Source organism: Drosophila mojavensis, unplaced genomic scaffold, assembly GCF_018153725.1.
Source record: "Drosophila mojavensis isolate 15081-1352.22 unplaced genomic scaffold, ASM1815372v1 contig_80, whole genome shotgun sequence".
In the NCBI taxonomy this organism is placed as follows: domain Eukaryota; kingdom Metazoa; phylum Arthropoda; class Insecta; order Diptera; family Drosophilidae; genus Drosophila; species Drosophila mojavensis.
This window is the reverse complement of record NW_025318906.1, coordinates 3,498,095-3,511,412: the sequence shown is the minus strand read 5'-3', so window position 1 is coordinate 3,511,412 and position 13,318 is coordinate 3,498,095. Positions and strand designations below refer to the sequence as shown.

Genomic DNA, 13,318 nt, shown 5'->3' with positions numbered 1-13,318 from the left:
TTTTTGCATTTGTGTTCAGCTATTTTTAGTAATATTTTTCACACTTTTATGCATTTTTCACGCCATGTTTGCAATTCATCAGGCTAAAAACATGTTGCTGCTGATGCTGTTGTTGTTGTTGTTGTTGCTGCTGCTGCTGCTGTTAATATTGTTGTTATTTATGGCTCAGGGGCACGTTCTGCGTGCGCCTCATCGCTGTTCCTGTTCAAATGCCAGAGTCACGCAGTTCGCTCAGTTCGTCATGTCAAAGTCAACGACGGACGCTGCATTGAAAATGCCAGCAAAGTTCCTTACAATATGGGTATACCCTGTAAGAGGTGAACTCAGATAGGGGTATGCTGTAACGTAGAGAGTGAATGAGCTCAAAGATTCTAGAGCAATTGATAATCATCGTTAATTTTTGTACCAGGCTAGAGATATATTATAGATTATACAATAACTCTCACCCTATATCTATAGCCCTATCTCTCTATATCTATATCCGTATCTTTCTCTCTCTCTCCCTTTCACTCGCTCTCAATCTTTTTGTCGCTCTTCCCCTCACTATCAATCTATATCACTCTATTTGTCGCTCTCACTCTCTTTGCCTATCTCTCGCTCTCACTCTCTCCCCCACTCTCGCTACTCGATCTTGCTCTCTCGCCCTCCCTCTCTTACTAATCATTTCACTTTAAAGCTCTTGCATTTATAGGGTATCGTTTAGTTGCCCAATTCACTCGCCTTCTTGACAGGCCGACTGCTTCTTTTGCCACTCGAGACTCCTTCGGGCTGAAGTGCAAAGTGCAAGTTGGTGGTGGCAACAATATTCAGCTGCTGTCGCTGCTGCCTCTGCTGCAGTCGCAGTCGCTGTTGCTGTCGCTGTTGTTGCAAGTGTCGCATGCCTCGAGGAGTGGCCTCCTCAAAGCTGTTGCAGCTGAAGTTTTGGAGTTGGGCTAATTTAGAAGCAGCTGCCTCGGCCCCGGGCCCTGGGCCTCGGCGGCCTGGGCACAGCGTTTTATGAGATTTTAGCACTTTAGGGCCGCGTGGCATGCAGCCCGTGTGCTTGCCGCTGCCCCGCTCGCCTGGTGGCCGGGTCTTGCTTAATGGATTTCTGGCCATAGGAATTTAGCACGTAGCTAGTGGAAAACTAATATGCTTTAGAGGGCAACCGGCAGGAGGCGGGCGGACAGGCCAGTCTAGGCAGGCAGTTGGCTGAGGCGGAGACTGAGGCCAGTCAGGGCTGCGTGACATTTATGGCTTCGTCTGGGCCAACTGTCCAGGCCGTCCATGTGTCCGTGTGCTTTGCTCAGTCGTTCAGTTCTTTCGTTTTATTTTTTCACGTGCAAATATGAACAAGATTTATAACGTTTGCGGCTCAGCGACATTTTCCTAGATTTGTGTGTTTGCAGCCGCCTTTTGAAAAGGATTTCACTTTTTCGCTGGAATTTGCTAGAATTGGATTGCGTTGGCCCCAAAAAGAAGAGCAAGATAGATAAACACAAATAGAGAGAGAGAGAGAGAGAGAGATAGTGGGGAGACAGGAGACAGCAATGGGGCCTGGAGCCGTTTAAGTGCCTGTGAACCATGCGATCTTGGCCGGAGTCTAAAAATAAATAAGTTGAATAAGCTGCAGCCCAGCGCTGGGGGAGATGATCTTTGGAATGCTTCTTCTCTCTCCCTCTCTCTGTCTGTCTCTGTCTTTCTCTCTTATGCTCTTTGGCTCTCAATTTCCTATGGCCTTTCGCAATTTGCCTCGAAATGCGACTCTAAATGCATATTAAAATATCATTCAACTGTTGGCTTTAGCTCTTTCATTATATTTTTCTTGTCTCTTTTTGATTAAGCATAAGTAAGTGCTATGAAGTTGGCTTCTTCTTCTTTCTTTATATTTTCTGCAAAAGCACGATTATCGTATCACTTGGAACGGATGCTGCATGGGGCAGATGAAAGCCAGCTGAAAGCTGCAGTCACTGATTATTTAGTATACCCTGTAATGATGATGTGAAGTTATATGCGTTAAATAGAATCAGAGTTGAAGCTTATTTTAAAGAGACTTCAATTAGGGCTTGTCTTTCTCTTAGCTTGTAGGAAAGGAGATAAAGGGTAGTCATATAATACAGAGATTCTTGATAGATTGATACGATTTACAGAGATTTTTTTTATTTATTTTCTGTATATATCTTTTATATATACATATATTCGATAAATAATCCATGAGAATATCAAAGATATATGGAGAGATATATGGAATAGCAGAGTATTTTCCAAATAAAACTTAAAAGTAGACAGGCTATCTGAATGAAAACATATGATAACTACTGGAAATATATATGTATGAATTTATCGTATATACTAAATATATATAGTAGAAGCAGAACTTATCTATGTCTCCGTTAGGCAATTTCTTCTTCAAGCAGAATATTATAAATCTTCTTATGAGAGTTTATGACATAGTTAGAGAATAATAATTATCAAATTTAATGGGTATTGGAAAGGTATATAGAGGTTGCTGTCGAATCATATTACCGTATTAAGATTTTCTATATCTACTATATTACATATTCATAACTAAGTATTATTATATATATCATGAATAAGCTCTATGATAAGTAACAATCTTATACGGTACGAAACATTTTTCTAGTAATATGTTTTATATTCTTTTTATACGCTATGGGTATATTCGATATAGTGGTTTCTTCTATATTTATATTCCATATTCTTTAACAAATATTCTATTACAGAAAGCTGACGTCAATCAGCTTTATAGGGTGTATTAGACATAGAGACTTCCTATTTATCTCATATACATAGTGTATGCCACTATATCTACTTCTACGCATATCTATATAGATGTATGTATATACCATATCAACTTCTAGCACTCCGTCTCAGTTAGTGTATGCATCTAGTCGTCTCTAAAGCGCCGACTTGCGTTGCATTGTGTTTTCGGGGTGTTGGCTGCATCCGCTATTAAAATTGAGTAATACCAAAAATATATAATAATTATAGTTAAATTTTACATGTGTTTTCACACAGCTGTTAAATGTTCTCTCTCTGTGTGTGTGTGTGTGTGTGTGCCCAATGGCCCATGAATGTGAGCTTCCGCTGTAATCATATACATATGCATATATTTGTATGTATGTATGTATATTTATATATATTATATAAAGCTGTGCATAATTTGTTATTTAATCGCAGGTGTCTTGGAATGCTTCACTAAAGACACTAAAAACTGATTTGTTTTGCATTAAATAATCGACTCAAAATTTATGAACAATACAATTTGTTGTTGTTGTTGTTGGTTGTCTCTTATCAGTTGAAATGTGTTTCTGAAGCGCATTTTGCGACACATCGAATACGGTATTTAATAGCAATTGCAAAATGCGTGCCGCAAAGTCCACGCTAAGAGCGCTGATTTGGCTAAACACACGTTTACACAGATACCAAAACGGCAGCGAGGTATGGCAATGGGTTTTTAATGACCCAGCTGTGGATAAGGTGGCCGGCGGTGGCTGAGGTGGTGCTGGTGGTGTTTAACTGGCCTCTGGTCATTTCCCTAAACGTTGCGCCAAATGCGGCGCCAGCCAAAGCAGACAAAAATAAAATGCCGATTAAAATATCAAATGAGTGTGTGTGTGTGTGTGTGTGAGTGTGTGTATCTTGTGTGTTGTCTGCCTGTTGCAGACGAGCGTCTAAGCGCCTTAATATAATGCTATCAACAACAAACAGCTGGCCAGAGCCAGAGCCAAAGCCAGAGCGAGGTGCGTGCGACAGTCTCTGAAGGCAGCAATCGATTTAGTTGTCGTCGTTGCTGCAGCGATTGCAATCGATGCGGACTAGCGAGAGTGACTGAGAGAGGGGCAGAGATGGAGAGGGAGAGGGAGAGAGGTAGTGTGTGGGGCAAGACTTTCGCCACATTTGCAACTTATGCGACAACTCTTATAAATCAACTTGCAGTGGCTGTCAACACCTTCTGCCTGACCTTTTGCCAACTCTGTTGAGCAGAGCTTAAAGACTGCTGCTATTTTTAGCCAGCTTACCAAAAATGCAAGTTTAATAAAAGCACATTGCAATCGGGTGTATAGGATTGAGCAATACTCTTTCAATATGCCAAATAAACTGAATATATTCATATATTAAATATAATATGTGAACTAAATATTTGAATTGATCAACCAATCAATAATAGGTAAGAACGCTCTCGTAGAGACTGCTCTGTCTCAGTCTATCTCTCCGTCTGAGAAAAGCAAAGGTTCATCCTTTCCATAGAGAAGATCATTTAATTTGTTTATATGTATGCAGCAATATTCATTTAGTATTTATATTTAGCTAAAACGAAGCTAGAGTGCTTGAAGCAACAGAGAGTGTTCTGATTGGTCAGTTGAAGCTCAATGAGAGCGACCTCTACCTGGCACCGGTCACAAAATTTGAGTGAAAGTCGCCCTATATAAAGGGCAGCAGCTGTACCATTTCTTCAGTCGTCCAGGCCGGATGGGGGTCTGTAGTGCAGTGCAGTACTGTGAAGAGAAGTGTGTGATCGCTCAGCTAAGACTTGGAGGAAATACGTAGAGGAAATACGTAAAATAAATACGTAAGGGAAATATGTGAAGGGAATACGTCAAGGAAATAAGTAGAGGAAATACGTAGAGGTAATACATGTAGAAAATACTTCCTCTACGTATTACGTAAAGAAAATACGTAAGGAAAATACATATAGGAAATACGTAGAGGAAATAATTAAAAGAAATACGTAAAGGAAATACGTAGAGGAAATACTTAGAAGAAATCAATTCATATTCTACTTCAAGTCTCTAACTTCAAGACCTCCAGCCTTACAAGCATGCCCTATATGACACGCCCCCAATGGCCACTTGCCTCATATCATAAGTTTCTATTAGAGAACGGAAGTTTTTCATATTCATCCAAGTCTCTAGCTCCCACCAGCCATCAAATGCTCAGCCCACTCTGCCACCCACACTGCACAGAAACCAATATACTCTCTTCACACTCAGCGAGCGAGCATGGCAGTATGCACAAGAAAAGGAAGAGGAATATCGCGTAATCTTTGGGCAGCCATCGGCGGCTTGCAACTGCGTCTCGCGCATTATGAAATTGTGTCAGCTCTGCCATAAATTGCGCACTTTAAACGGGCCACGTCCGTCCAAGTCGTCCATGATAGGCCGTGATAGCATCGCCGGCTGCGTCGACTGCGACTGACACCTGAAGCCGTAGACGACAGAATCTGACAAAGGGCCGGACCAGGCCGGGCCGGAGCTGGCAGCCTCGCTGTCTGCCCAAATGTAACCGAAAGCTGGCAGTCAAGTCTCCAATGTCCCAGCTGTCCCAATGTCCCAGCTGTCCCCTTGGCTACTCCAATTGCACAAAAAGGTTGCGAAATGCTTTGCATTGTTTTGCTCTGTGTGTGACAATGCGACATGTAAATTTGTTGCTTGCAGTTGTTACTTCTTTTATGTTGTTATTTAACTTCTCTGTTATTCTTTTTTTAAAATATTTTTTTGCTAGTTTTATTGCTGTCCGATTCCGCCGGCTGATTGCCGCAGGCGGGCTTAGTCCCTGGAATCGCTTCATAAAACTGTCAACTCAAATTATGCCATAAATTGATTAGGCAAATCGCAGCTGCTGCTGATCGCAGCTTAAGCGAGCTGCATTCAGATTACTGCTATAATTCTCTATAGCTAACTGAAGCGGAAAGTTTAGATACGTAATGCCGTCGAAACTTTAATGGGCTACAGGGATTAAGCCATGTGCCAAGCCAGACTTAAAAATAAAATACGTTTTTAATGAAAGGAATGGCAATATTTAAATATAAAAATATTTGAGTTAAGTAATATTATTTTAAAAATATATTTAACAATTTTATGGTAATAATATTAATATTATATTATATAAATTAATAAATATTTATATAACATTTTGTTAGGTAACATTATGCAATGCTTTTTGCCTTTTGTTTGATTCGCATTTTTTTTATTTTTATGTTTATCTGAATTTTTGAATTTTACGATTCAATTCTGTTTATGTTAAATTAATTTTAATTTTACATTTTAGTTTTAATTATTTTTTATTATTCTTGAATTCTTATTTTACTTATTTATTTATTTTTAAATAAAATTATATTTTAGTTTTCTGAAACTTAAATTTTAAAAATAAAAAAATATATTTAAAATTTAGATATATATGTAATATAACATATAATATAAGATATAGGTATATACAAATTTAAATATTAAACAAATGTAATTTAATATATATAAAAAAAATAGTTTCATTTTCAATATTAGTTAATTAATTTATATATATAAATTTTTAAATATTGTTATGTCGTAAACTTTTAAATCCCCATTTTCTTTAGTTTTTAAATAATACAATATTTCATATTTCACACCTTTCATATTTCATATTTGACACCATTAACGGCGCTGCCCATATTTATAGAGTATTTGATAGTTGCGCTTTGCTCTAATGCCGGCTAATTAAACTCATGACAATGATAAAATTGAAGTCTTGTGGCCATTTGCCAGACATAACTATAAGCTGTTACCTGTTGGCTGTTAGCTGTTACCTGTTACCTGTTGCTCGCTGCCAGTTTCGTCCCACGGCTGGCAATTAAGCAAAACTGCAACAAATGCGCTTCTTGCCACCAAAGTGGGTCAGAGATGAAGCCACCAGAGGCAGCAGCAGCAGCAGCAGCAGCAGCAGCAGCAGCGGCAGCGGCAGCGGCAGCGGCAGCGGCAGCGGCTGCGGCAGCAGGAAATGCTCAGATCTTTGTGGCGTCATCAAAGCTCGTCATTGGTTTTGAGCTACCCACGCAATAATCTAGCGAAATGATGGAAAAATTAAATGTACAAATCATGTTTACGACTTGTCGTCAGCCAGTCGCCCCGTCCAACTGACAGACAGACAGACAGACGGAGAGACAGATAGACAGTTGAATAACTGAGTGTTCCATCAGTCCATCAGTCTGAGGCAGTCAGTCCAGCTGTCTGGCTGGCAGTGGGCGTTGTTGCTGCAGCAAACTAATTGTTGTACGTGGCAACTAGCTGCCAGCTAAAAGGAAATATATGAAATAGAAACAAGGGGAGGAAAACCACATTGCAGCCAACTTCACATTGACACCGTTTGCAATTAGAAGAAAAAGTGGCCCGTTGGCTACTGTGCAGGAGCTTGAAGTCGCGAGAGCTGGGAGAGCTGGGAACTGGGCGCAGTGTCTAAGGCTGCCAATGAAGATGATGCTGCACGCTTGACTGTCCATGTTAATATGTTGGATTCTAAATAGCTGAAAACCAGTTGCAGTCGATGCCATCTCACTGTTGGCCATGTGGCTCTCTGCGGCTCTGTGTGTGTGTGTGTGTGTGTTGCTAAAGTTAATTGCCTGATTTGAGCTAAGGCTTTGCTGTCGCAGCCGGCACAGTTTTTGAACCTCGCCACAGAAACTGTGGGCAGCTCTTTATTTCTCCTTGGAGCTGTTAGGCAAATGTGCTAAAAGATTAGACATTCGGATTAGGCACGCATATATAAGTCAGCGCGGAGAAGACTCAGTACGGACGGCGACTTGCAATGAATGGGAAAATTGGCGAGTGGAGGAAATTGAAAGGCAGGGAAAAGCTGCGTAAGATAAGCTGTGAGGAATTCCATGAGGAAAACGTAAGGAAATTGATGAGTAAAATATTTAGATTGGTCCAAGTCAATGGAGCAGAAGAGCTGAGAAGTGAGTCAAGCAGGGCGAGGAATGTATGAAGACGAAGAGTGAATGGGTAAGGAGCGCGTGAGAGAGGGTGTATAGGTCGGTGAGAAGCGATGAGATGAGGGAGAAAGAGAGAAAAAGAGGTGAAGATACTATAAATCCCATATGATGTTGGGCAAGGAAAAGGACAATTAAATAGGATTTGTTGGATAAGGTAACACGCAAAATATGTAAAGAAATGGGAAAGAGACTAGTAAGGGTACATGATAGAAGGAACAGAAAGTACATATAATTAGTCGATATTACAGATGAGTCAGTAACTACAGCAAAATGATATACATAGATCGTAAAATAGGGAGAGTTGTTCTAGTTCTAGATATATGATATAGAACACTCACGCTCTTCAATATTGTCTGCTATATAATCACGAAGATTTAATCGCTCTCTACATAATCTAAACGTAGCCAAGTCTTGAGATCTTAAGAAAGAACTTGGAGAAAGAATACAGTATAAGAAGAGGTTCTTTTAGCAAGGGTATTCCAGTGATTGTGACTATCTCAACACAACCTAACATTTTCTGCTACATATATTCCACATAACTTGATCTTTGACTGTGTGGGCTAATATGTGGCCGTGTCTAACGATCGTCACGCGTTGATAGGCCGCATCGGCCTCACATAATTTTGTGATATTTGCCATAATTTTGAGCTGCGTTAAATGAAATATGTTGAAGCCAGGCCAAGTCAAGCCGAGTCGAGCTGAGGCGAGCTGATGTATTGAGTTGTTTAGCCCCAGGACACGCAAAAGACACACACACACACATGAGAGCAAGACTTGCAGAGTGAACAGAATGCGGCCATCAGTCAAGGCAACAAGTCAAGACATCGACTTCTACTTCTGCTTGGAGTTCGAGTTTGAGCTCGAGTTTGAGTTCTTGTCTTGGTTGAGTCTGCTGCATAAATAAGTAGGCTGCCTTCGAGTGCGAGTCTGTCCGCCTGGCTGGCTGGCTGGCCTGACATGGGAATTGATATGGCAACGCAACCACCACCACCACCACCGGCACCACCAGCACCGCCACCACGACAACAAACATCTGACAAACAGTCAACTGGGCAATTGGCAACGGGGCATTCCTTAGCTTTGCTCATCAGTTCTCACAAATGGTTCAATTAATCAAAGAGAACCTTCGACAACTAGCGAATTTAATAATATTATTCGATATCACACACACACACACACACAGACACACACATATATGATATCTGACAGTTGATATATAAATTATAGATCATGCCAGTCAATAGTCAATAGCTATTTAATGATGCCCCTTGTAAGCCAAGCTAAAGAAAAAAATAAACAAAAGCCAGCAAATTGCATAAATCAACAAACGTGGAATGCAGATCAAGATCGACGACTCATGAATTATAAACTGCGATCGCGTCTAGACTAGATCGTAAACAATTGAGTATTATATATGTATATATAGAGAGAGTAAGAGTAAGAATTTTCTTAGCTTTTGATTGACTTTGAATAATAAATAACTGAGTTAGGGCTTTACTTGTTAAATCATTAAAATAGATTGTGGGATTGGAAGTGCTGACTTTTACTGTCAAGCTGAAGGTCCGAGAGTTCTCTTTCAGCTGGATAGTTCTGGGTTTACTATAGATAAAGCAATCATATGCTAAGCTGGAATAGCTATATGTGTAAAGCTTCATATATATGGATATACTTATATATATACAGCTATACATACATATAAAGCTTTACATCAATGAATAATTATCATTATCGATATACGCATTACTATATATTAATTACTATTATAATAGAGTGTGATTCGAAATATTGAATTTTGGTCTTATGAAGAGGCAATCTGCAAGATTTCTTGCCAAACTGCCTAGCGAAGGTCAGTGATAGTTTCTGAAATTACTATAGATGAAACATAGTTATGGAACTTTCCATTTAGGATTTATGAAAAATCTATACAAGTTTTGATATAAAACTACAAGCTAATGGATTCGAATTTCGAACTCAAGTTTACTTATCTAGCTGCAAAGCTTAAGGTCAAACTTTTAGTGGATAGCTAACCTGATTTATATTAATAGAGATGATTTGATATTTATTACTAAGAATTATTAAATATGTATATATGAGAGATCGTACCTAAGAGTAGATATGAATTCAGAATAGAACTGAATTTCAAATCAATTATTTAACCTTTAAAGAAGTAATTTTCGAAATGGCTTGTCTAATACTTAGGTAGAACCCTTTGTAGCTGAGATTTGGACGTAAATAATATATAGATAAATATACATATATAAACCAATAAATAAATTATAGTGAATTTAGAAATGTGTGAAAATTATCCACAAAATCTTACGTCTAGGCTGATCTGAAGCACTGCTCAGTCTTTTTATGTTCAAGCATAAATTCAGCTATAGTTTTCTATGCATTCCCAACTCGACACACGTATATAAATATCTGTCTTTATGCATATATATATATATATGTAGCTAGCTACAACTATTGGCCATCCTATCATAATGAATTCTCAATTTATTGCAGGCAGCAGCACAGAGCTAGCCCATTCGCTGTTGGGCTTTTATGACACGCTGACAAACACCTTGAGCGCTGGTCCAACGGCAACAAAGGCTGACAGCAGTGAGAGCAGCCAGAGCAGCGGTGAGTCAACGCCAAAGCGCAGCAATAGCAATTGCAGCACCACCAGCAGCACCACCAGCAACAACAGCAACAACAGCAGCGACAACCATTCGGGCAGCTATAGTTTGGATGGTGGAGCACAAACGCCGCTGGTGGTTGCCGGCCTGCGTGACGATGTAGCGGATGGCGTGCAGCTGAGTCGATTGGTGGTGCAACGGCGTCAGGAGCTGGGCAGCAATCACAGCATCTCATCCACAGCATCCAGCAATCATTCGCGGCGCGGCAACAATATTCGCGTGCTCTCGCCCAATGTTCAGCGGATTATTACACACGCAGATGCGGAGCCCGTGAACGCCATCGACATCGAAGCCATCCAGCAGCAGCAGCAGCAGCAGCAGACCCACTCACTGCCCGGTCAGCGCAGCCCCACGCCCTTGCGTTATGCAAAGGCCGCAACCACAGCACCACCCAAACTGAAGCTATCGCATCTGCCGCTCTCCAAGACAACGGGCAAGCTATCCACACAATCGGGCAGCGACCTGGTGTCCACCTTGGATGCGGGCAGCGACTACGTCGGTGGTGCGCACAGAAAGGCCAGCTCATCCGCGGATGAGGACAAGACACCCACCAACAAGGCAGCGCCCGGCACACCCTTTCACTTCGGGGGCAATCCGTTCTCCAAGCTAAAGCTGCAGAGCATCAAATTAAGCGAAATGGAGCAGCTGGCGGTGACGAGCAGGCAGCTAGCTACAGCACCACCACCAACACCACCAGCAGCACAAGCACCAGCACCAGCTCCAAGTGCAGCCAGTACGCCGGTGGCACCGCCCAGACACAAGGCCTTTGTGGTGGCCAGTGAGCCGCTCAGCCCAGAGCCGTTTGTGGACGCGATCAACTTTGACCTGGTTGCCCAGCACATCGAGAAGCTGACATTGAGCGACCTGGATCTGGGCGAGGGGGAAGAGGCGGCCGAGCAGCTGGTGGAGGCCATCAACAAGCCGCTGATTGGCAAGCCACTGGTGCGCAGCGTCTCGGCACCGCGCGCCAGCCAGTGTGGCTCCGCCGGGCCGGGCTCCCCGCTGCAGACGTATGCGCGCACCAAGCTGAAGAGCCAGAGTGGCAAGGCGAGCACCTTGGGTGGCGGCATGCCACTGCGGCTGCCCACGGCCGAGCAGCTGGCTGAGCTGGAGGAGGCCAACAAGCTGTCGGCCGAGAGTCTGGACACGTTGACGGACATCAAGCCGAAGTATCCGCCGCGCTTGAGCGAGCTGACGCGCCTCAACAATCGTCCGCTGTCCTCCTCCTCCATTTGCTCCACGTCGTCCAGCTCCAGTTCGGGCTCGGACCAGCTGCTCAATGGCAAGCTGGCTGCCACCTCCTATTTGGCCAGTGTTGAGAGTTTGGCCGAGAGCGAGAACGAGCTGGGCGACCATCATCATCATCATCATCCCTCGCATACGAATCCCATGACCGTGCTGGAACGCGCCTGCCTGGAAATTGTGGACTCGGAGCGGAGCTTTGTCGAAGATCTGGGTCAGGTTATCAAAGGGTAAGCCACATCACCTGCTGACAGTCCGCGTGAGCTCCTCTAACAACTCTCTTCCCCTTTCTCCTCCTCTTCCTGCAGCTACCTTCTGGACTGGAAGGAGCGCGCCTGTCTGCGCACCGACGAATTGCAAATACTCTTTGCCAACATTGAAGAGATTTACGAATTCAATTCGTTGCTGCTGCAGCAGCTCATCAACTCGGGCATGGATCCGGGACGAATAGCGAAATGTTTCATTGACCTACGCGATCGCTTTAATGTGTACACAACCTATTGGTGAGTGAAGTAATCACAATCTACTGCCTCAATAGTATTACAAGCGAGCTCTATGGATCAGCTCATCAGCTCAGCTTAGAGTAGTGGGATTGCCAGAAGAGCTGTATACCATAGTTAACATTTCCTGTATTATATATCGTCTCATTATCAACTTTCTACACAGCTTAGCTACTTTCATCTTCTATATATAACTCACTCTCTCTCTCTCTATTAGTCTTCTCCTTTCGTTCTTTCGTTCTCACTCTAGCTACCCCACACTCTATATCTATGTATCGTTCTGTCTGCCTCTCTATCCTTCTCTCTCTATCGATATATCTTATTTTTCGCTATGCCCTTTTACCATTTTTCTCATTATTCCTCTATCGGTATCCTGTTCCCTTTCTCTATCTCTCTCTATATATATCTCTCTCTATATATATATCTCTATATATATCTCTCTCTATCTCTCTCTATATATATATGTCTCTCTCTATCTCTCTCTCTATATATATGTCTCTCTCTCTCTCCTCCCTTTCTCTATTTACTTCTTTATCCATTTGCTTCCTCTTTCTTTCAAGCTCCCCCCTCCTCTTTCACTCTCTATGTACTCTCTCCCTTGTTCTCCCTCCCTTGCTCTCCCTCGCTCTATGCTCAACTAACCCTCTCGTTGACTTCTCGTTCCTTTTTGGCTTCCTTTGTATAATTTGAGTTATAGTCTAGCACTTTCTCAGCTCTCTCCTCTCTCCCACTCTCTCCCTCTTTCTCCTGCTCTGATTTATTCTTAGATTTTGGTATTTTGTAGACAAGTCGTCAGGTTATTTCCCCAAGCGCTTGGCGTGTTTGCCAAATCTCAGATAGCCTGGCCAAGAACGGTTAACTGGACTGGTCAAAACAAATGAAAAAAAAAAGCACAAAGAGCTGATCTCGATTGCAGTTGAGACACGAACATTGACTTTGACTGGAGCTTTGGCAGTCCAAGCACGCCATGCTCGCCTTACTCGATGTTCCATTTAGGCGCTGACATTTGGCTCTGACTCCGCTCCGTTCCCGACTCTGGCTCTGGCTCTGGCTCAGGCTCTGGCTTTGGCTTCTCTTTCGGTTTCTGTCAATTTGGCCGCCGTTTGATTTGTCGCCCCGGCTGACAGCTGGGCATATATCATGTGTGCAAC

The 13,318-nt window shown here is 42.4% G+C and overlaps 1 protein-coding gene across 2 annotated transcripts in view; it reads left to right on the top strand.

Moving 5' to 3' along the window:
• Nucleotides 1–13,318, top strand: part of LOC6578590 (myosin-M heavy chain) — a 77,467-nt gene that overhangs the window by 57,769 nt on the left and 6,380 nt on the right. For both annotated transcript variants that reach the window (XM_002004463.4, XM_044010489.1), the window contains exons 2-3: nucleotides 10,253–11,897; nucleotides 11,976–12,170. In XM_002004463.4, the coding sequence (XP_002004499.2) occupies nucleotides 10,253–11,897; nucleotides 11,976–12,170 (1,840 nt within the window). The remainder of the gene's footprint in view (nucleotides 1–10,252; nucleotides 11,898–11,975; nucleotides 12,171–13,318) is intronic.